This window comes from Cyprinus carpio, chromosome B22 (assembly GCF_018340385.1).
Source record: "Cyprinus carpio isolate SPL01 chromosome B22, ASM1834038v1, whole genome shotgun sequence".
In the NCBI taxonomy this organism is placed as follows: Eukaryota; Metazoa; Chordata; class Actinopteri; order Cypriniformes; family Cyprinidae; genus Cyprinus; species Cyprinus carpio.
Window position 1 is genome coordinate 25816771 of NC_056618.1, and position 25142 is coordinate 25841912.

General features: G+C 32.1%; 1 protein-coding gene across 1 annotated transcript in view; it reads right to left on the reverse strand.

Annotated features, from left to right (window-relative positions):
* camsap2a (calmodulin regulated spectrin-associated protein family, member 2a) overlaps nt 1–25142 on the reverse strand; it is a 38712-nt gene that overhangs the window by 12602 nt on the left and 968 nt on the right. Inside the window, 5 exon segments of the mRNA XM_042749892.1 lie at nt 2481–2649; nt 2911–2943; nt 7069–7152; nt 8215–8376; nt 19490–19749. Of these exon segments, the coding sequence (XP_042605826.1) occupies nt 2481–2649; nt 2911–2943; nt 7069–7152; nt 8215–8376; nt 19490–19749 (708 nt within the window).

Genomic DNA, 25142 nt, shown 5'->3' on the forward strand with positions numbered 1-25142 from the left:
CACAGAGAAGCCCATTAATCATGAAGTCTAAATGACAGTCATGTGATTGACATGTGCCTTTGGAGATAAATGTAATTGCATCCATCATTTGATTTCACAGCTAGGTGGAGAATCAGCTCTAGTCCTCTTGATCACTGTGATGGGATTAACAGTGAGTTCAGGATGATTAAAGTCACATAAACGTTTCAGATTTCTAAATGAGTAGCTGAAGACTGTTGTATTCACTAATTCAATGCAAAATGGCTGAGACTGATTTGTAGCACATTTAAAAGTAACATTCAAAAATAATATTATATGTAAGTCGCAAGTTTGTTTCCCTCCAATGATCCAATCTCAAAGCTTCAGACGTTAAAGATATGAGGGAACCAAGAGGAGGAAGCTTATAGACTGCTTCAAAAGGTTACTATAGAGCTTTTAAGTGTTCATAGCAGAGACTTTTACAGTTTGTCAACTGGTATTTTTTGTAGGCTTTGCATACACGTGCACCCCTCGAAAAGCCTGAAACCACAGAGCCTATTACATAACATTTACATTTACATTTACATTTAATCATTTAGCAGACGCTTTTATCCAAAGCGACTTACAAATGAGAACAATAGAAGCAATCAGATCAACGAGAGAACAATAACGGTATACAAGTGCTATGACAAGTCTCAGTTAGTCTAGTACAGAACACGTAGCCAGGGTTTTTTTTTTATTTTTTTCTTTTTTTTTTTTATATATGATAGACAAGAAAAAGAAAAAGGTAAGTACTAGTATTAGTTGGTTAAGTGCAGGCGAAAAAGATGAGTCTTTAGATGTTTTTTGAAAATGAGTAAAGAATAACAAATCCCAATATAACTTCTGATTATATTTATATTTTTCCAAAAAATTTTTTCTGTTTTATTGTGAAATGTTATAAAACAAAAACATTTGTCTGGGCTTTAACAACTTAAAATATTGCATAATATTTTTTAAATATTGAGGGGAAATATAAATTTAATAATATTATACTTGTATTACTACAATACATTTTTTATAATATAAAAATATCACACTACTATTGTAGATATTGCTTTTTACGATTAAATTTTTGAATACAATTCAATTGTATCTCGTAGAATATTAAAATAAAAAAAAATTATAGTGAAAAAAGAAATAAAATAATATGAAACTTTTATTAGTACTATAATTTTTAATAATATAAAATGTTAAAATAATACACAATATTATTGTGGATATTGTTTTCTTTGATAAAAAATGGTCTAATGTTTCTTGTATAATATTTTACAAATATTGTGAAAAAAAAGAAATATAATCATATACTTGTGTAATGATACTTATATTAATACAATATATTATTAAATTATTTAATAATACAAAACATAAAAGTAATAAACATTTGATGATATTGTTGTTTAATGAAATGTTATTAAAATGTGCTTATTGTATACTCTATTTTTTTTAAATATGTGAAAAAATTGAAATATAATAATAAGAAACTTATATTAGTAGTTATAATTTTTAATAATATAAAATATTAAAATAATGCACAATATTGGTGATATTGTTTGATGAAAAACATTTCTGAAATATTGTGGGGGAAAAAGAAATATAATAATATACTTGTATTAATATTAATCCAAAGTATTATTAAATCATTTAATAATACAAAAATATAAAAGTAAACATTATATTTGATTGTTTTGTTTTTAAATGAAATGTTATAAAATGTGCTTATTGTATATTCTTAAATATTCTGTAAAATATTGTGGAATACAAATATAATATTATAGTTTTTTATTTTATAATATAAAAATATTAAACTAATACACAACAGTACTTGTGTATTTGTTTTTTTTTAGTGCTGTCAAATGATTAATCGGGATTAATCACATCCAAAATAAAAGTGTTTGTTTACATAATATATGTGTGTACTGTGATTATTTATTATATACATACATATATATATAAATAAATACAAACACACGCATGTATATATTTAAGAAAAATATGTTACGTTTATATAATAAATATATTTTATATTTTTATATGAATATAAATATATAAATGTAAATACATGTAAATATTTTCAAAATATATGCTGTATGTGTGTGTATTTATATATACATAATAAATGTACACAGTACACACACACATATATTATGTAAACAAACACTTATTTTGGATGCGATTAATCACGATTAATCATTTGACAGCACTAGTTTTTTTTTTTAAGAAATGTTAGGAAAAACCATTCATCTATTGTATATTTATTACATTTGTCTATTGTACATTTTCAAAAGACTGTGAAAAATATCTCCATGAGTCATGATACTAAAATAACCCTGGATTTCTGCAAATCACATGCATTTCTACTGCTGATCTGTGTACAATAACAGCATGCGCAAGTAAATACGTTTGGTTCTGCACACTATTCCCTCTGATCATTGCGTATTATTATGTGCTCAGTAATGTTGAAGGTTTGGCAGGTTATGTACCTTCCAGGGGGACGATGGCGGGGCAGTAAAAGTGCAGCAGGGCGGCGAGGGCACAGCCATCTGTGCTGTCCTTCAGGAGGTTGTCCACTGGGGGGATCCACGGCACCATCTTGGGCAGAAACAAATGATTCAGTAGATAAAACCACATCAGAAAACACAAATAAAAAAACTAATTATTACAACAAAACATATCTGATAATAACATACAGAGAGCTCATGATGGACCAGTGTATTGATAAGAACTGAAAATAAGGGAACTTTAACAGATGGTGACATCAAATCTATTTTTCGCTCAGCCTAATATAAATATTTCTCTGTCAACAGTTTATTGCGTGGTTAATGAAGCTGAGGACAATGTGAAAGCGTCGTCATGGCAACAAAAACACGATGGAGCCACGAGATGGAAGAAGGCATTCACAATCACACTTACAGGAACCAGCTTCATATACCACTTGGTTGGAGACTTCAGCCAGTCAAAGGATGAATGAGAGAGAGAGAGAGAGAGAGAGAGAGAGAGCTGTTACGTAAGCGAGCAGAGACTATTTAACGCAATCAGGTGTTTACGTCCATATCAGATTAAGTGTGACGATATCGTCTTTACTAGAAACCAGATGACAAGGAAACAAACAGTGAAACTCCCTGGTTTCACAGACAAGACTTAAACATTGCCCCAGACTAAAATGTAAATCTGAGCTGTTTCAACTGAAAGAAACTTGCACTGATTGATCTTAAAATACAGTATATCTATGCCTTTGTTTTTGTGTCAAGAGGGACACCAGTAATGTTCTTTTTTCTAAGGCACGTTTATAAAAATTACTTAAATCTTCTAATTGAACTACGGCCTAATCCTGGCTTAGTCTAAGCCCTGTCTGTGAAACCTGGGGCCTGTTTCATAAAACAAGTTTACCAAACAAGCCAGGTTTATTCCAGTTAGTCTGACTTATTGTCAGCTGATTTGGTTCAAAATAAGACAGACTAACTGAAATAAGCCGACTTATTTGGTACAATTGTTTTATGAAACTCTGTCAACAAAGCTTGAGGCAGGTTTAGTACTTCTCAAACAAACAAACAATTTCGTAAACCTCTATTTGTCAATATTGGATTCTATTTTACTTATTTTGTGCAGTTAATTTCCTCTATTTTTATATTTAGATTACCTTTATAACATTGAAATGCCTTTCATCATCCACAGTTGATTTCATTTGACTGTTTATTGTTTTATTTTTAATTTATTTAAACAAAATACTTTCGAATCTTCACTAAGATTGAATCACTGAGAAAGAAATAGAAACCAAGGCACCAAAAAGTGCTTGCTTGTCGCTGTCAGGCTGGTTCCTGCTCTTGGTTTTCACAGTTTTAAGCTTCTCTCAACTTTTTAAGGCTTAAATGACTGTAATAAAAGAGGAGTAGCATCAAAAGCATGCCCGAATAACTGTAGGGGTCCAAACTGAAGAAGAGAAAACCTGATGCTCTCTGATCTAAGAGACATTAAACCCTGTGAATCACAATATGAATTTTTACCCAGAATTCCCTAAGAAGACTGCAAAGTTACAGGATTAGTCTTTTACTAGCGGCTTAAGTCTAGAAACAAGTGTGAGCTTGAGACCTGTAAAATTAAAGTGTGAAATATCTGAATATATATTATTATTATTATTATTATGATTATAATTAAAATAAAATATTTTGTATTTTTTCATATTAAAAAATATTATTCTATTAAAATATAATTTATTGTTATACCTATTTTAGGGGGTATACAGTAAAATATACATGTACATACAGTTTAATATAAAATGATAATTAATATCTTAAGATTAATTATTAATTTTATTTGTATTAATTTGGAACTATGCATACAATGATAAAATATAAAGTAATATTAATTATTAATAATATTAATAATTAATATTATTATTTTAATTTAATTCAGCCTGGCAGAAAGTCCACATCAGGATACTGCCACAAGACTGTGATTTTTTTAATTATTATTTACTTCTGAATTAGATATTTTGTAAAATACTAAAATGTATTAAAATCTATCAATTAACATGGAACCTTTTTGTGTGTGGGGTGTATGTATATATATATATATATATATATATATATATATATATATATATATATATATATATATATATATATATATATATATATATAGTTTATTTTTATATATTGTTTATTGTATATTGTTATATACAGTCAAATATGTATAAAATATATAAATTAATATTAAAATAACACACACAAACACACAATAATACTTTAATACATTTTTAAAAATAATATAAATTAATAATTCATAATAAATTAATATTATATTAATAAATAAATAAAATATACATACACCTCTCCTCCCAAATTAAAAAAATAATTAATTAATAAATTACTTTTTTGTAATAACTTTTATACATATTATTTATAATTTACACATGCACACACACTATATATATATATATATCTATATATATATATATCTATATATATATATATATAGATATATATATATATATATATATATACATATATCCCTAATATGCTTTTAAATTAATAATTAATAATTAATAATCAATTCATATTATAATATATATATACCTCCAACCAAATTATATAAATGTAATAAATAACTTAATATAATAATAATAATACACATACATATACTTTTTGTATGAACTTTTAGACATATTATTTATAATTCCCACACAGTATCCATGTCTGCATACATCTGGTGTGTTTATGTGTCAGTCTGGCCGCTTCATGTCATGCTGGCTGTTTCAGGATGTTTATAGTGTTGTGTAAGCGCCTGACATTCCTCGTCGGCACTGATTGTGTCCACAGCGTCTCTCAAACACAGCGCCTCTGAGAACTGACTGCTCTCATTAACATCAGATGCCCAGCCCAGCCACGACCTCAGGACAGGGTGGGCCAACTCTGACAGACGCCCCGCACACTTCTGTGTGATGACTCTGCACATTACACACCCTCACCAGACTCACATTATCACATTAACGATGGGATTCCGGGGGGAAAAACAAAAACAAAATCCTACAAAAGCAGTGCTGGGAAGTTGGCAGAGGCTTGCGGTCTCTAGGGGTTTAAATAAGGACGCTGTGTACACAAGCGTACCGCACGCCTTTTTCTCCGAGAGAAGGTAAAACAAGGTGAGACCGACGTCACCTGTCATGTGTGCCAAATACGCTGACACACTGGGGCAGGAAGATGGAATGAAAAACGAAAAAACAAAAATCACCAAACAACATCATCATCCCAGCAAAAACACAACATAAATACACTGCCACAAGACTGTGATTCAGCAAAGTCAGAAATACCCTCATCGCAGAAACATGCTATAAAACACGACAACAAGGCTGATGATATCCGTCACGTCCTGTGAACTCAGGTCAACTTAGCAAACATGTATACTGGGGAATCTGAGGCAACTTTTTATGTAGAATCTGAATAGACTAACAAATCTAGGGGGTTTAAAATGTCTACATAGAGTTATTTTATTCACTGAATAATGTTAGTTGTTCTGGAGATACAGCGGGTAAAATAAGTATTGAACACATCACCATTTTTCTCAGTAAATATATTTCTAAAGGTGCTGTTGACATGAATTTTCATGAAGTAATCCATACATATAAAGAAAACAAAACAAATAAGTTCAGAAATTAAGTTCTGTGTAATAAAGTGGAATGACACAGGGATAAAGTATTGAACTAATGAAATTTATTTAATACTTTGTACAAAAGCCTTGGTAATGACAGCTTCAAGGCACCTCCTGTATGGAGAATTTATTCTTTTCTATTGCATTCTATTCTACTCTATTCTCCTGTTAAATAATGGTCGATATATGTGTTTTTCAGGGCCGATACTGATACGATTATTACAGATCAAGTAGACCGATAACCGATATTTTGAACCGATATATATGTCTGGTGTAAAAATGAAAATGAATGTCAAAATTAAGAATAACAAGGGGTCTGATAAAAACTTTCTCTAAATGCTTTTAAATGATTTTATCTGCAAATTGCTTCTGAAAATGATTAATACCGATAACCAGAAAAATGCTTAATATCGGTGGCGATAATCGGTTGACCCCTAACTATAAATTAATATTAAACAACTTTGAGCATTAAACAAGATATATAGTAAATATCGTTAAAAGGCTATACATATTGATTTATTAATACTGTTTAGCTTATTGTTGTACATTAATAACAACAAATCTTTAGGCAATGAGTATTCACAAATCTTTTGCATTATTGTTGTGTTCAAGATTGTGAATCAAGACTGTATTTATGTAATTCAGGCTGGTATTGTACAGTACAGAATTCAAGTGTATATATGAGAATGCATGAGTTTTAGAATAATCTATACAAGTATTTGAGTTTTAAAGTATGAAGAATAGAAATATCACTGGCAGTTGGAGGGCAGAATGTTGTTTTAAGCAGATTTCAGAGACGTACAAGCACTCATTATGACAAAAATCCATCTTCATCTCCGACACTTTCTGTATTTTCCTCCTACGGGTGAAAGGGACTTTTGAATCATCGCTGCTTTAGAGCAAGAACAGGAAGAGCACACTTACCTTTGGATTCTCAACAGGCTCTGCGTTCTGTGCCTCCATCCTCCTTTGTTCCTGCATTATGATTTCTTTCAAGTATTCGTTCACTTGAAAATGTGTAAAATGCAGAGTTTTTGAGCTTCTACATGCTTAAAAAATCACTGCCATTCTTTTCACTACAAGCAAGTGTATTATATTATATTATATTATTATAGGGTTTCTCAAAAAAAAGTAAAATATTATATTATATTGCATTGCATATATTATATTATAGGGTTTCTCAAACAGGATTGTAAGGGAACTGCAGGGAGTTTATGATAAGCTAATACAGAAATGAATCATTTAAAAATAATAAATATTTTAGGTTGAAAGTGTTTAGCTGACAAAAAAAGTAAAAAATTCTTTTATATTATAAATAAATAAACAAATAAAACACTAAAAACTATTAAATATTGTAAATATTTATATCTGTAAATATTTTGTAAATGTAAATATTTTATTTACCTGCATGTTACATGACAGTTAACTTCAGAGAACTGTAAACATGCAAATGTGTTGTTAAATTATTCAAATATTAACTTATAATCTCAAGAGGCACTTCAAGTAACTTTGACAAAAATGTGTATATTATATTATATTATTTATTCACAAACTTAAATGGATTTTTAAGAGATATATTTTCTGATTTGTATATATTCATAGCTTGTATTGTTTATGCCGACAGTCATTCATTAAATGATTATCAAATTTTAAGAATAAATCTGAAACTCGACATTATGGTAAAACGCATGATGTTAACACACCAAACCATCATGCAAACTCGTTTAAATGTCCATTTAATATCGTTATGGCAGGAAGTCCAAAAAAAAAACCTGAAATTTCTCTGCAGTCCCTCATGGCCTGTTTAGCATGTGTGTGTACATGTGCGGTACTGTCTTGATTTAGGCTGCCTGTACAGCTGGCCTGTAAGGGAATGTAAACAAAAGTCCTGGGACGCCCCTTCACTGACACTCAAAGAAGCCCTCAGAGATCATAACATACTGAAGCCATGTTATAGTGCAACAATCCTCTGCATTTGTTAAAAGTTTGTATAAGATGATGATCGAGCACGGTAAATGTATTTTCATTGCATTAGGGGCAAGTTTAAGATTTATAAAAGCACAAAAATACCTTATTCATCCAGCTAGTGACGGCATCCTCTGTGTCATAGGGCATGTCTCCGTCTGGGTAATCGGTGGAGTACTGCTGCATGCAGGCCATCACTTTCTCTACACTCACCGTCTCTACTGTGTACGCCATCATCAGCGTGTCAATCATGGCCAGGTGGGCGCTCTGTGAATGACAAAACAATAAAACAGTTAAATTGCTGACAAAGGCCCATTCTCCTGAATATACATACTGACAATTGTCACTCTCTGTTAGCAGTTAGTCATTCCTCTCTAGAAGTTGTTGCCTTGGAAACGGCAGCATCGCTCCCACGTTGCTCGACCCAATTAGAAATAATCTTTCCTGAGATAGAAAAGTCGCTCCTGCTGGGGGTCCGTCCTCACGGCCTCAACATTATAAATATAATATATCACAGCTGATGAGCAAAACTGACAGGTGGTACCTCTCCTAAAACCAATCATTTAAAAAAAAAAAATCGAATTTTGGCTACAGTTTTCATAACTCGTAATGATTCCTTAAAGGAATACGGTAGTTCACCCAAAAATAAAAAATTGCTGAAAATACTGAACCATCAGGCCATCCAAGAGTTTGTTTTTTCATCGGAACAGATTTGGAGAAATGTAGCATTTCATCACCTGCTCACCAGTAGATCCTCTGTTATTATCAGCTGTTTGGACTCTCATTCTGACGGCACCCATTCACTGCAGAGCACCCACTGGTGACAAGTGATGTAATGATAAATTTCTCCAAATCTGTTCTGAAGAAGAAACTTCAACTTCATTATATATATCAAAGATCAAGACTACATTAAAACCATATTAACATATTTTATAAAAATGTATTAATGAAATTGGTTGACAATGGCTTACAATGTAAACATTGGCATCAGCCCGATATTAAAAATTATGCCGATATGCCTTGCCAATAAGACAAATAGCTCACATGTGCTCAGGGTGTTCTAGCGATAAGATCACTTCAGCAGTGTGGTCATTCTTGAATCAAACTTTTGTCTGAATGGTTTAGATTCACTGTTTTGGATCGCCATTTTTTATTGTTTAATTCTAACAAGTTAGGTTTTTGTTAAAAACTAACCAAAATGAAAAATAATTAGTTTATAATCATTGCACAGGAGAGACTTGGTGCTGTTTCCAAACATATCGGCCAAAATGAGTTGAAAAATATCGGCATATCAGATATCGGCAAAAATCCAATATTGTGCATCCTGTTTGCTTATAGTGTAGTGATGTATGAAGCACATCTCACACACTTTCAACTCAAGCAACTTGAATCCGTTGCGAAATCTGCACAAAGAAATCTTCCGCCCACATGCAAAATTCCAGATCACAAATTCCTATTGAAATGATAGCTGCCAGGAAGTGTGCTTTCCCACATCGTCTAATACTGCTTTCAACGTCGTCCTCAGTTTATCCATTTAAAATAAACAAGCAAAACAGCCTCCACCTCCATCATGGTCACCATAACCTCTAAGTACAAGCAACTGAAAAATACCCCCCCCTCATCTCGACCACAAATTAAACAGTGGCTGTCTTATTAAAAGCCTTGTGTGACGGATATTGATTTTGTTCCGTTGAAAGCAAACCCCAGTGAAAGAAACTGGTGGGTAAACAATGTATCAGAAAACATTGCAAGAAGAGTCGAGCGCATCTAATAAACGGTGTTCATGTGACTGCCCTTCCAGCTGACTGACGTTAAATGTCTCTAAAGCAATAAACCATCATTGCAAATTTATCACTGGTCTTGTTATGCTTGTTGAGTGTTCCTTAATGCCTTAATCAAGAATTTTTTTATATATATATATATATATATATATATATATACATACATACATACTTTTTTTACATTTACATCACATTTCTCAGTATGAATTAACATTGTTTATGCTGAATGCTAAATCTTCTACTTTTTTGTTTATGCGCCTGACAATCATTGTTTTTTCTTTCTTTTTAGAGCGCACACAATTCCTGTTTGATGCATGCTAAGTCTTACACATTCCTTAGCACTGCACTTTTTGTTGCCTGAGAAACTTTCTGACCTTTCACTGTAAATCTAAGTGTCTGTTAAGATGAACAGGTAATTCAGAATGTCACAGCGCAGCTTTTCTGTCACATCTGACGTGTATGAACGCAGTTCAGTGGAAAGATTCGCTCTGACGGATCCCAGTGACACTGAGTTATGCTGTTCAGTCAGCAATTTTTCTCACTTGAGTGGTTCTGATTTCCTCTCCACATGAGCTGTGACACTCCCACGTCTCATCACGGAGAAAAAAACAGAAGACCGTCTGTTGCATAAGAGCTGAGCTTCTCGTTTAAGCTGATTACATTTATAAATCCTTTTATTGATTAAACATTTTGCAGTCTAAATGGTCAGTGCATGCGCAATGATTTGATATTCTGGCTTGGGATAAAAGATCTGTTCATAATATCTTCAAAAGAGAGATCAACCACTTATTGGTTTATTCATTTTTGGGCTCAGCAAGATGGGGAATGAGATCGACTTATGTTGCCTGTTGGATTCGAACCTGTGTTTTTTATGTGATCACCAATGTCTGGAGTGAAATTTACCCATTAAATGTTTCTTCTCTGATTTTCCCAAAAAAACAAGTGTCCAAAAACAACTAATTAATATTTAACTTTCCCGTTGAAGATCTAAAACAAACACAGCCCACAAATACAAAATTAGGCTGTTATATAATGCAAAACCCATGTGTCCAAAAGCAACTTTTTCATATTTATCCGTCCTTGCAGAAAGGAGAAACTGTGCCGTAATGAATTTCTCATAAAGCACTGCCCTGTGTTTCCACTCCCAGCAGTCATTGCTCTTCACAGCATCACAAATGCACACAGAAATACTCACATCTGGGTAGGGCTGTATGATTAACAGAAATAATACCAAAATCATTTCATGCTTATTGATAATAAATCATAATCATTGCTTATTGTGATTATCAAAATGCAAAGATTGGCATTTAACTGAATAAATACTGCATGTTTGGCCAAAAATGTTGTAAATATATCAATATGACGATTTAATTTACTTTTTTTAATGGTATAATTATATTTATACATAATCACAACATTTTTTGACAAACTGTGCAACCCTATAACAAACATAGCAAACCTGCAGCTTGAAAGAAAGAAGGAAAGAAAGATTTATATAAAAAAACTGTGCAGCCCTACAAACCAACACAGCAAACCTAGTGTTTGAAAAAAAGATTTTTTTAATATAAAAAATACCTGTGCATCCCTACAAACAGCAAATCTAGAGCTTGAAAGAAAGAAAGAAAAAACGGAAAGAAATTCACAATTTTTTTAATATATATATAATATTTCAATATATATATAAAAACGTATTAATTTTTTTTAATTAAATCCCCCCACAATTTGTGCAGCCCTACATCTGGGTGGAAAACATTCTATTCTATTCTATTCAGGTGCCTTAAAATATTAGCTTTAATAAGGGATGCACAATATTAGATTTTGCCGATATCCGATATGCCGATATTTTTTAAATCATTTTGGCCAATAGCCAATGCCGATACCGATATTTATTTCCCCTTGTATTGAAACAAGAAGTCTCTCCTGTGCGGAAATTATAAACAAATAATTTTTTAATTTTGGTTAGTTTTGAGCAAAAACTTATTTGTTGGAACTAATAAACTTTATTAATGTTCTTTTTCAATGAGAGTACATTGAAAGCCTTAAAAATAACATAAATCAATCTCTGCTTTATTTTTGACAGATCCAGTTGAAACTTTAACATTTTATTTGTGGATTTAACATAGATGGTCTAAAGCAAAAGAGCTGTAAAAATAAAAATAAAAAAATCATTTAGAGCTCCTAGTATTTAAGTTTTCATAATCCATTTAACAAGAAATATATTACATATTACTGAATAAATCTGTATATATCAAATTATTTAATTTACAAGTGTCATGTTTGTGATTTTTATTCATGTAAGCTAAAGCTTCTGACAGTTAAATCAAAACAGACTTGTGATTTTAAGACATCGATACTGCTTTGTTTATTCAGAAACACAAGTATATTAATGATATTTGTGTATTTTACTTTCATTTTAGTACAAGTAGGCCAACAACGCCCCCTAAGTAATTAAAACCCCTTGCAGATGGGTATAAGGACCCGGGGGAAGCTGCTGCTGCTGCACACACTAGTGACTGTCGCACACCAGATGCGTTGTTCTGTAACTGTATTCTCAGAATAAATGTGGCGATCCAAAACAGTGAATCTATTCACCATGTAGGCAAAAGTTTACTTCAAAAATGAGACACTGCTGAAGTGATCTTATTGCTAGCACACCATGAGCACATGCAAGCTATCGGCACAGCATATCGGCATCAATTTTAACTAATCGGCCAATGCCGATATTTACATTTTAAGCCATTATCGGCCGATTTCAATAGCATTCCAATAATATCATGCATCCCTAGCATTAATACATTGAATATTGTTTTATCAAAGCTAGTTGAACAAATATTTGGCCTGTAATGCTCATGGGACATAATATGACAATTAAATACACATTTTCATTAAATACCCAATTTTTTCTATTTTCAAAAATAGTGGCATGTTCCTTTCAAGTCATACATGATTAAATCATTCCTTTCCCAGTCAGTTTAAGGAAACCCACTCATCCTTGGCTTAAATTTAAAGCTGGACTATGCTGATGAGACATACCAGTCGTGACCACTAAAAACAGCACTGACATGTTAGAAACAGCTCTTTGTAAACAGTCTTTTGTTGGAATTGGGCTGAAGACATTCTCCTCTGGGGCTCTCTTGCCACTCTAGAGCAGTCTAAGACTGAAATCAACCGCACAAAACCACATTTGATCAACCTGCTTAGACATGCTCATTTAAAAGCCAAAAGGCACTTTAAATATTGCAAGCATTTAATGTTTAAGATAAGAGAAAGGGATTTCCTGTCATGTTGAGGTACGTTTTATCTGCAGAGTCTGATTGGTGAGGACAAAAACATCATAGCTGCCAGCCAAGAAAGACACAAGCTAAGCAAAAGGCCTGAATAATGCTGATATAGCTTCGTGCAACCTTTCCTTTTAATACTCAATTTGAAGATTACTTTTACCTTGGCTTTTTGGGATTTAAATGGCACTTTCCACTAATGGATCCACCTTGCAAGCACGCTGCCTCCCGCCTTTACAGGGCATTGCTATGGCAACAGAGCATGTGCGAGCAGCGGGGAGAGGGGAGCGTCAGGCCGGGATGCCTGTGCCTTTTGCAGAGCAGAGCTACAGCTTTCAGCCTGACTATTATTGTTTGTAACGCTGCACACTAGGATTTGATTGACAAGTTTGTGAGGATTAGCTAATGTGGGAATATCGACAGAAAGCAGAATAAACAGGAGCTGGAAGTATAAAAATATAGTGCCATGGATTAGCAGTTACCTTAGCACAGCATACATGCATTGAGCAGTAAGTGCTCTATGTAGGAAATGCAAGTTAAATTTTGAGAAGAATCTCAAGAATCAGGAAATCAGGAAATACCCAATCACCATGTGCACCCGGGGAGCCTGCGTCAGTAATTACAACACAGAATTTACTTGCTGTAAATGCAACTACTTACAAGAACTTGTTCTTAATAGTTCACCCTAAAAAAAGAAAATTAGTTTTCATTTACTCCTCATCAAGCATTCAAATACAATATTTAATACTATAGAGGAATTAAAATGATATTGCTCCAGTAAATCGCAATTCTCCTTTTGAAAAGATTCACATTTAATTAGGAAAAATTTTAAAGTGCAGTAAAGCAGGAAATATCCAATCACCCCGTGTGCCCCGGGAGCCTGCATTAATACAATAACAATTATTGCACAGAATCAAATCTAAATGCTTACAAGAACCTAATAACAAAAAGTACTACCTCCATTCACGGTCGTCAAACACTGACACAAAGAGACTAGTTACCATCAAACATCCAAAATATTTAATATTATAGAGAAACCAAATGTGCATTTCCCCAATAAATCACAACAATATTAGGAAGAATCTCAAAAATTAATAAAAAAAAAAACAAAAAATCACAAAAATAACACATACACAATCAACAAGTACACACCACAACCACTCCACAAAATACTATCAACTGCATCAAGTTTACTCAAGACAGATCTACATACATGAACCTAATTGCAAAAAGTAAAGGAATAGTTCACCCAAATTTAAAATTAGTTATCATTTATTCACTATGAAGCATCCAAATAATAAAGTTTAAAAATTATCACCCCCCCCCTTTTTAAATAATAACTTTTGAGAGATTTCCATTTCAGCCTGATAAGAATCTCGGACAAGTTTTTGTTTTATCCAGCTGTATTCACCAGTGTGCCTTAAGAAAAAACCTAATAACAAAACGTACTGCCTCTATTCACCATCAACAACCAATGACGACAAAAAACAAGAAGAAGAAAAACCTAATAACAAAACGTACTGCCTCTATTCACGATCGGCAAGCACTGATGCCGAGAGACAGGAAGTAGGTCAAGTGGGCATACGGCGCTGGTTTGTGAATTACGCAGAAGTCTATGTCTCGAATGCAATAACTTTAGTTCAGGTTCACGCCATACATAAGTATCAAAACAACCAAATGTATGAAAAATAATTACTTTATCAACCCAAAATTAAAACGATCGCACTAAAATCAAACTGTCAGCACCCTACTGCACAAGTATGTACAAAAAAGCATTTTCTACAGAAATAAAAATGTTCTCAGTGCCGTCACATTGTCAGCTCCCTACTGCGCATGTATGTAAATAACATCCATCCCTGAGGAGCCTAGAGCACTAAATAAGCCTCTCTCTCATTGTCTGCCAGGAACAGATATAGCGTCATGTCACTGAGAGACTGCATACTTGCATCTCTGGTGTTATAATTTACACTTGTCAAAACATTCATCAATCTTAATTAAGCACCCTTCATTCTCAGAGTAATCAAAATAAATATGCATTGTTTATCTACTTGATCTTTCATACAAAAATTAAAAAACAAAAACATTACAATCGAAAAATTGCAAAACATTGTATATATCTACTTGATCAAATGATTCACACAAACACATAAAAAAAAAAAAAAATTCATATTAATTAAATACACAAAAATATTGTTAACAAAAATAACAATAAATAAAAATAATCCATAAAAATTAAAAATACATAAAAATTAAAAATATAATAAATATTAAATGTTTAATGAAATTACGTATTACAGAATTAAATATATACATATAAATTAAACAATAACTAAAAAAATTACGTATTACAGAATTAAATATATACATATAAATTAAACAATAACTAAAAATAATTTAAATAATTTTACAAATATATATTTATTAGAGAAAAAATTACACACACATATATATACTGTATACTGTATACACACACATACATTTATTTTTTATACATTATATATAAAAATATACACACGTGTGTATATATATATATATATATATATATATATATATATATATATATATATACACACACACATATTAGAGAATTAAATATATAAATGTAAATTATATAATTAAAACTAATTTAAATAATTTTACAAATCTCTCTCTCTCTCTATATATATGATATTCATATTTTATAATAATTCAAAAAAAACTAATAACAATTACTTAAATAATTATAACATCTACAGGTGCTGTTTGATTACCAGACTGATATAAAATTAATTAAAGCCTGAACACAAAGTCAACAGACTGATATAAAATTATATAATGCCGTGACTTTTGTTGATAGTCTGAACCTCCGCGTGACTGTGGGTGAGAGTGTGATCTGCTTATGTGTGTATATGTATATATTTCTGAGTGAATCTATAATGTAGAATGAATGCGGGGTTGTTACAATTCTTCATGAAACAGAAAGAGAAAATATGATTCTTCAGAGTGAGGGAGAGAGAGAGAGAGAGAGAGAGAAAGAGAGAGAGATGATAAAGCAACATTAAAACTTAAAATGAATTTAAAAAAATTAAAAAAACACATTCATGCAAAACAAAAAATACATTTCCCAAAAACCCATTTCTGCAAACTAAGAAAGTCAATATAGTGATGACAGAGCTACAAACACATCAACATATCACCAAACAAACTAGTCTTAAAGTTAAATTATAAAAAACATAAAAAAAAAGAGAAAAAAAAGAAATAAAAAAAAAAATAATGAAAAACTAGAACCCTTATAATCAGAACCATAAAAAAAAACTAAATTATGAGTGTTTTGAACCCTTATGAGCAGATTTAGATAAACAAGATTTCAAAGCACAACTCACACATACAACTCTGATCACCTCACGAAATCTGACAGGTTTTGACTCTCACACATCCAAAATAGCAGCCCGGCTGAATTATTGATGGTAAAACACCGCAGTCGTTCAATTGGTGCAGTCAAACATTATTAATGTGTGAGGAAGTTTCTGCAAAACAGCAGGACACTGTCATCACAACCAAAACACTGTCCCATCAACTTCATCCCAACAAACAAGAGATAAGCTAAGCAAATGGCCTCTGAAAGTAGCATTTATAATACAGAGGATGATATAAAAAATCAATCATGGTCCATATCGATAAGTAGTAACTGATATAATGTATGTAAGATGTATAAATATATTAAAATTTTGGCAATCAGAAGTATGTTGGGGGGGGGGGGGGGGGTTGAACAAAACATTTTGGAGGACTGAAATCTATAATGGAAACAGTGTTGTATAATTAAGTTTCATTGATGAGGGTAGGCATGGGTGATGTGACCAAAATCTTATATCATGATATGAGTAATTCTATTTCACTGTAACTATACATCTATATAGTAATTTTTGCTTTAAATAATGTGTTTATGACTGCAAAATTTTTGATGCCATAGAAATTTCATAATTCGTGTCAACAGTGTCAACATCACAAAAAACGAATACAACCTAAATTAAAAAAACAAACAAAAAACTCAAACTCACTGAAGACAAGTAAACATTTAGCGATTAAATAATAGTAATAATTACAAACATCAGGACAAAAACTACAGTAGAACAAACTGTGTAAATTGTGTACATTAAATATATATCTTCTTATTAAAGTTACAAAAGTGATTTAGTGAAGAGCAGTGAAAGATTTTCTCTCTTTTGTTGTTTGATTAACATGAATGACAGGAATATTAGACTGCTGTCACTTTAAGAGCTGCCCGGATCCAATGTACTGTTACACATGTTTTCTTTCTCAGTTTGCTTTCACTTAAAGTGTCATGAAACCCCCCGGTCTTTCACACCTTAGATCTAAAAAAGACTCCAGAAATGTGCGTTTAAAACTGGAAAAATGGGAGCGAAGAGGGTGGGAAGAGGGGAGAAAACAACCAATAAAACACAGACCTACAACACAATCATTATACAGACAAATCAATATTAAAATGTCTTTAAAACAGAAAGAATAAAGGCAGTTACTTTCAGTTACTATATATCATTGTTTGCTGTGTAGCATAATAATCCGTCGTGTCATTGCATTCATGATCAAATGTACCGCTGTATCAGCGCTCTTATTTGCGTGTATTTCACTTAAAGAAGACATGATGTGTATGTGTATGTCTTCATGTTCGGAGTAAGAGAGAATATAAAATATGTTCACATAAACTTGAAACACGCTTGCTCTGGTCCGGATATGAACTATGATCCACGCAGCGAGTGTTATTAAAATCATCGCGGCGTTCCGTTTTAAATTAAATGTGTCCTTTTGTTATTGCTTGGACAAAATGCTGCACATTTCTTTGTGAAATTGAAATATAACTATAATAATATACTAATATAGCACTTCCATATTATTGCTCTTTTGTTGGTTTTTGATTGCTTCTATTGTTCTCATTTGTAAGTCGCTGTGGATAAAAGCATCAGCTAAATGACAAAATTTTAAATGTAATGTAAATGTAAATTACAAAACTAAACGAACAATAATCCAAAATCTACTAATCCAAACAAACATGCAACATGAGCAGTTTTTAATCTAAATTAGATTGTACAATTTCGAAATTTGAAGCAAAAACAGAATGGTTTGACTTCAGTTTTGTGAAGCTATACATAAAAATATCTGCATGAAACAGCGGACGAGCTGAATGAGACGCAGATTCACTCTGTGCCAGCAGGAGGCGATAAAGCGTTTCCTTGCTTTCTGCTGTAAACAAAGCAGTGCTGCACTTATGCACTTTAATATGCATTATACCGGTATATCACCCACCCCTAGATAAAGGTTTAGCTTCGGGTATTCTTTGAAAGCTCCACTGAGTCAAAATCTAGCAATAATAATTCAAGGAAAGTGTAAAACCTTTCTACACTCAATTTATAATGTAACAACTGCAGTATTTTCTCAAAACGGGTAAAGCCACAAAGCCGAAAAACTCGCTCCCCAGAGCGCCAGGCTAAACATGTTAAAGTGGAGCATGGGAAGACTGACAGATCTTGTAGTAAGGCAGCTTACTGCAGCCGAGCAGACAGATGGACGGCTTTAATAAACAAATGAGGACTCTTAGTCTCAGATTCTGAAACACTCAAACATTCATAGGAAGGCAGAGATCAAGCCGTAAAGGTCTGGATCAATGCGAGCAGCTATGCGGTCGGCTACATGCAGATACAATAGCTTGGGGACTTGTAGAGAAATAACTACCAGCAGTGTGACGTGATCGTTTAATATAATTACAATAATCAATTCGTCATAGGAGGCACAGAATGGAGTTACTAGTATCATTATTGGCACTATGCAAAATGGTTATTAACACAGCGCAGAGATTTATTGTGATGATATGTGTTCATTTGAGGATGAGGAAGCCAGAGGCACAGCAAACAGCGGCGCGGTAATTAAATATCAACAGGAAGTCGCTCACACAACAACAGAACTCTTTATATCTTTAAAGCAGAGGCTATGAGCCTCAAATACATTTCAATTAAACATTGTGAACACACTGACAAGATAAAGGACATAAAACTGAGAGAGAATTATGATTATCTTGGGGCTGCTTTTGGTTTAAAGACAACACAAAATAACACATTTCACTTCTGTAATGTGATGTATTCCCAGGATATATCTGCAGGGTATTGGATATTGGTCGATATGTAATTTATTCATTTAATTGTTCATGCATATTCAAAATCATGCAAAATCAGATTCTTTGTGGGGTTTTTTTGCCATTTATGCATCATATCCAAGATCCACCTGTGTCAAGATCACTGAAATACAATCAGAAAGAGCAGATTCTCTCACCATCTGAATGGGTTTCTTCTGCAGGTCTCTCTCGGTCACCAGTCTCTCCTGGTCGGTGACGTACAGGCCCTTCTGAGCCAGAGCCTGGATGACGGCGTCATGACCCAGCAGAGGTTTAACAGCATCGCTCTTCAGAATCAGACTTCCTGCTCGGCAGTACAGCTCAGCTGACAGCAGCAGGCCCACCACCGGAGGCTTCAGGTGCTCCTGCTCATACTGGTCTCTGTAGAAGGGCTCGCTCAGGTCTTCTGGAACACTGTCTGCAAGATGACAGAACCACAAGTAATGTTAGCCTTTTTGTAATGAATATCCAATTTCATAGTGTACATTATAATGTTATGATGCCTTGATTCACTTTAGTATTAAAAAAGATTTTAGTTTTTAGTAATTTTTTTTTTTCAATCATAATATCGGCTGTTTATTTGTTATTGGACATAACATGATTTTCAGATTATCACCATTGGTATTTAAATCTAAATACATAATATTCATCAAATTAATCAGTCACTCCAGTTTTGCATTTACATGATCACAGTGCAAAATCAATAAAAATATTTGCAATCCAACCACAATATAATTGCAAAAAGTGCAACAATTTACTGCCACATTTGGGTAACAAAAAAACATGCAGGAATGAGAAAATAAGATACAAAGTTCACATTTTGTAGCATTTTTGGCAATTTTATTTATTTAGACAAAATATATTTGCTTTTATTGGTTATAAGCTTTAATAAAGAGATAATTATCAGCTTATCAGTGTTGGTTTTTAAACAATTTTTTTTTGTAACCCTGTATAATTAGCAATTTAATATCAAAATAAATGCAAAAAACACAAAAAGTTATTGGCATGTTTGTGTAACAAATAAACATGCAGAAATGAGAAAATAAGAAACAATTTTCACATTTTCATTTAAAAAAGGCAGATTTTTGTGTTTTTTATTGGCAATTTTATTTATTTAGACAAAATAGTACAGAATTATAATATCTGCTATTTATCGTTTTTTTGCTTTAATACAGAAATAATTATCAGCTTATTAGCATTGGTATTTAATCATAAATATATAAGATTCATCATATTAATTAGTCTCTCTAGATGTTGCAATTATGCGATTGTGGAATACAATGCAAAAAAAAATACAAATGTTAGTTTTTTTTTGCAATCCTGCATAATTCACAATTTAACCACAAAATAATTGTAAAAAGCACAAAATGTTATTGACATGTTTGTGTAACAAAGAAACATGCATGTATGAGATATTAAAAACAAATGTAACATTTTGTAGCATTTAAAACGGCTGATTTTTTTTGGCAGTTTTATTTATTTTGACAAAATAGTATAGAATTGTAATATCGGCTATTTATTGTTATTGGCCTTAATATAGAAATAATTATCGGCTTATTAACATTGGTATTTAAACATAAATATATCAGATTCATCATATCAATCAGTCATTTTAGTTTTTGTGATTCTACATTCATGAAAAACAATGCAAAATCTATAAAATGTCACTTTTTTGCAGTTATTTGCATAATTTTCCAATAACAAACATGAATTGGGAAAAGGTTCAAAATTCACTTATAACATTTAAAAAGACAGATTTGAGTTTTTAGTGTTTAGTTTAGTATAGAATTTTAATATCGGCTATTTATCGGTTATTGGCCATAACATAAAAATACTAAGTGGCTTATTAGCATTGGTATTAATCATAAATACATAATATTCATCATAGTAATCAGTTTTTGCAGTTCTGCGATCGTGAAATATAATGCAAAATCTACAAAATGTCAGTTTTTTACAATCCTGCATATATCGCAACCATAAAATAATTGCTAAAAGCGCAAAACATTATTGACATGTTTGTGTAACAAAGAAACATGAATGAATGAGAAAATAAAAAACAAAATTCACATTTTGTAGTATTTAAAAATACTGGGCTTTTTTGGCAATCGTATTTATTTACATAAAATAGTACAGAATTGTAATATCGGCTATTTATCGGTCATTGGCTTTAACATAGAAATAATTATCGGCTTATTAGCATAGGTATTTAAACATAAATATATAAGATTCATCATATCAATCATTCCCTCTAGTTTTTACAATTCTGCAATTGCCGAATCGGCGATTTTGCAATCTTACATTATTCGCAATTTAACCACAGGATAATTGCAAAAAGCACAGTACTACTAATGTTAAAAATGAAACATGTATAAATGAGAAAATAAGACACGAAAAAGAAATAAATTCTCACAGAATTTGCTTATTTTTAATAACAAAAATGTTATTAAATTAAAAAGTAACTATATCTATAAGATCTGATCACCAAAAGCCACAAAGATATTGTGAAATCCTGGTGGGACTGATTACTTGCATATTAAGATGCCTTCACTCTGTTATATCACAGCAGACAGCTGAGCTAGCAAGATTTTTTATTTTTTTTTCCTGAATTTCGAAGATCAAAGTACTTTTCATCTTCAGGACAGCTAAATATAGCTAAAGCCCGGTGTTTTCCGATCCTCTGTGCAAGTGTAATTTACTCTCACCCGGGCAGATGAAGGAAAGGAGAAAGTCCTTAAAGGAAGCGAGACACTGTCTACCACACAGCTACAAAATCAAAAACATCATTAACACGAGTTCACACGTTGAAAGAATAAATGCGTTCACAGATCCGAATGAGGTCACCGTATCCATGGAGAACGAGATGTTTAGCTATTTATGGAGACGGGTGAGAGTTTGGGAGAACATTTGTATCCTTATTACCTGCACATGCTTTCAATTTTCTGTGTTAAACCTGATTGTGGTAACAGCAAAACAGATTTGAACCATTCCGTACCAATGAATATCTTACAAGAGATGTCGACAATATGCAAAAAAACGACAAACTACCTTTAACTACCACAGCTTTCACGAAAGCTTTTAAAATGGGTCTATATGATCAAATAGATGGTATCAGAGCCACAAGGGGTGGACGGTGTAAGTCAAAAAATATGAGTGTCGGGCCGCGGTTGCCATGGCAACAATATGGAGGCTGTTCGATTCCCCTGCCATACGTATGTATCCAGGAGCGCCTCACGAGCCGCATCAAAGACAGATGGAGAGAGAGGAACCGCACAGGTGTTTAGATTCTGTGCTTCTAGAGCCTGACAATATGTCCAATATCATGATGATGATTCACTATGATTTTCCCAGCGATATAAAATGAAGAAATTCCAATGTTTCTAATACACTTTGTAATTCATTTCTGCAAATCAGTTGAAAATGTGCATTTCGGTTGATTTCATCTGTGAAGTGAATTAAAAGTGAATAAGATTAAACGATTCATTAGCTTCTTAGAAATTCAAAATATATACGTTATTTCCCATATTTTACTATAAGTGTGTGTGTGTGTAATTAAAAACACAATATGACTGTTTTCCAGGTACATAAATATAATTAACACTTTATCAAAAGACTTAAAAATGTAAAAAAAAAAAAATTACATATGATTGTTCCGCATATGACATTTGCCTTATAAAAATAAAATGCAAAATATATATTATTAAATATATATGATGATATGTTTACGATAAAAATTTTTTACAATCCCACAGATTTCTACATATTTTCATACAGAATCTCTAAATTAATGTGGAAACAACATAAAGACAATATTTTACATATTTTTTATTTAAATATTTATTTCATTATTTTTGTATATGCCATGCTTAAATGGCTAATTATCAGATTTTTATATCTATACAGCTTTATTAGTATTTATTTATTAAGCTAACAAACATATTACACCAACCTTTTAACTTACATGAACTATTCAATAACTTATTATAATAAATGTGAAATTTATCTGCGCCTTTTGTTTAGTGTGTTTGGTGATGTTTCAGCTCTCGCTATTTGAAGGAGAGCTGGCAGTTCAGATTGTCCTCACTTTGGAGTTCATTTCACTCATTCATTTTCACAATAAATAAGTAATAAATCCTCAGTCAGTTTTCAGAAAGCAATGTGCTATCCAGTAAGAGTGCACTGAAGAGATGAACTGAAAATAGAGTGCATGCCATTAAATTACCAATTCATTATTTCTATCTTTCCCAACTGACCAAAATGGATCAATGGAAAGGCTTTTATGGACTTTAAGCTGACTGCTCTCTTTTCATTCAAACAACCGCTTGTATTTCATTTGAACTAGTCTGTTGGAATCATCCTCCTTATATATTTTTAAAGCCTGCTTTGTTTTAAATATTTCTAAAATGTGATTTAACAATTCTTCAATGGAGAAATGTAGGCTTTTATCAGTTGTTCTGTCATCTGTCCTAAGGTTACACCTCAAAACAAGTCAACAAACAGGTCAATAACACCCTTAAGGCCCGTCAATCAGCCTATTGAACATTACCATATCCTCACCCTGGAGTTCAGTGTCCTGTTCATTGAATTCAAGGTCACTTTAAATCAAAGATGCTAAACAATAACCACTCTGACAGCACGAGTTGTCATTTGTGTTGTGCATGGGCCTGAAGACCTGACTGCGCATTTTAATGAGACAAGAGGACCCAAAGGAGACCAGATGGCCGGTGGTCATCAGTTAGCCAATCACAATGGGTCTGTGCTGTTAAACTGAACATATAGCTCAACGCTAGCTATCAAATAAATCCCAATGTCAGTGTCAATCCACACGTGTCAAGTGAGTCAAGCGATATGAATATGTAACTACATTTATGACCATAAGGTCAGATTCAGGACACAAAGCGAGCTGTGAAGATGAAATTAGGAGATGATTCATTTTGTCACATTGTTCAACACAGTGTCAATGAACACTTTGGTACTCTGTGGCTCATATCACAACTTGATATCTGATATCAAGTCAAAAATTACATCAATGTACAGTAGTACACTTTAAAACTTAGAAGTATATATATATTTTTAAACTGGACTTGCAGATGTAATAATAATGAAATAAAAGGCCACTTAAGTGCACTTTCCTGACTGTTTCAAAACACACTTAAGTACACTTTTAAAATACCCACTTTGTAATAATGTCAAATTAAAAATTTGTTTCAATCATCTTTTGTCATTCTTTAGTTGTGATGTGTTGACTAACATACTAAAACACATTTAAAATACTTGATTATAATTTGAGTGTTTTATTCACTATTACGTTTAAAGTTTATACATTTTAAATGTACTAAATTGCAAATTTATAATTACAAATATGTAATTGAAAATATATTTAAATAAATAATATACAAGCTTCAACAGAAATGACATTAAATATATATTTTAGTTTACCATAAGTGCTTGTCAGTAGTGTACTTTAGCCATATCTCAAAGGAAGTTCAACACAATTGCATTTAACATCAATTTAAACTATAATACATTTAATTAAATCGCAAATAGCATGCAGTTAAGTGTCTGAAAACATTACAGCCAGTTCTTTTAAAATGTTTTTTTTTTTTTCTGTAATAAGTACTCTTTTTGCTAAATTTGCTAAAGTGTACTTCTTTTTCACAAGGGACCGTTTCGACAAATAAATGCAAAAAAAACATTTTGTGTTTATTATGTAAAGTATATAGTTTATAAAATGATACAGTAACCATTAGGGCATGCTAACAATACATGCTAACACCATAACACTGAATGATTAGTATTTACAGTACATTTACC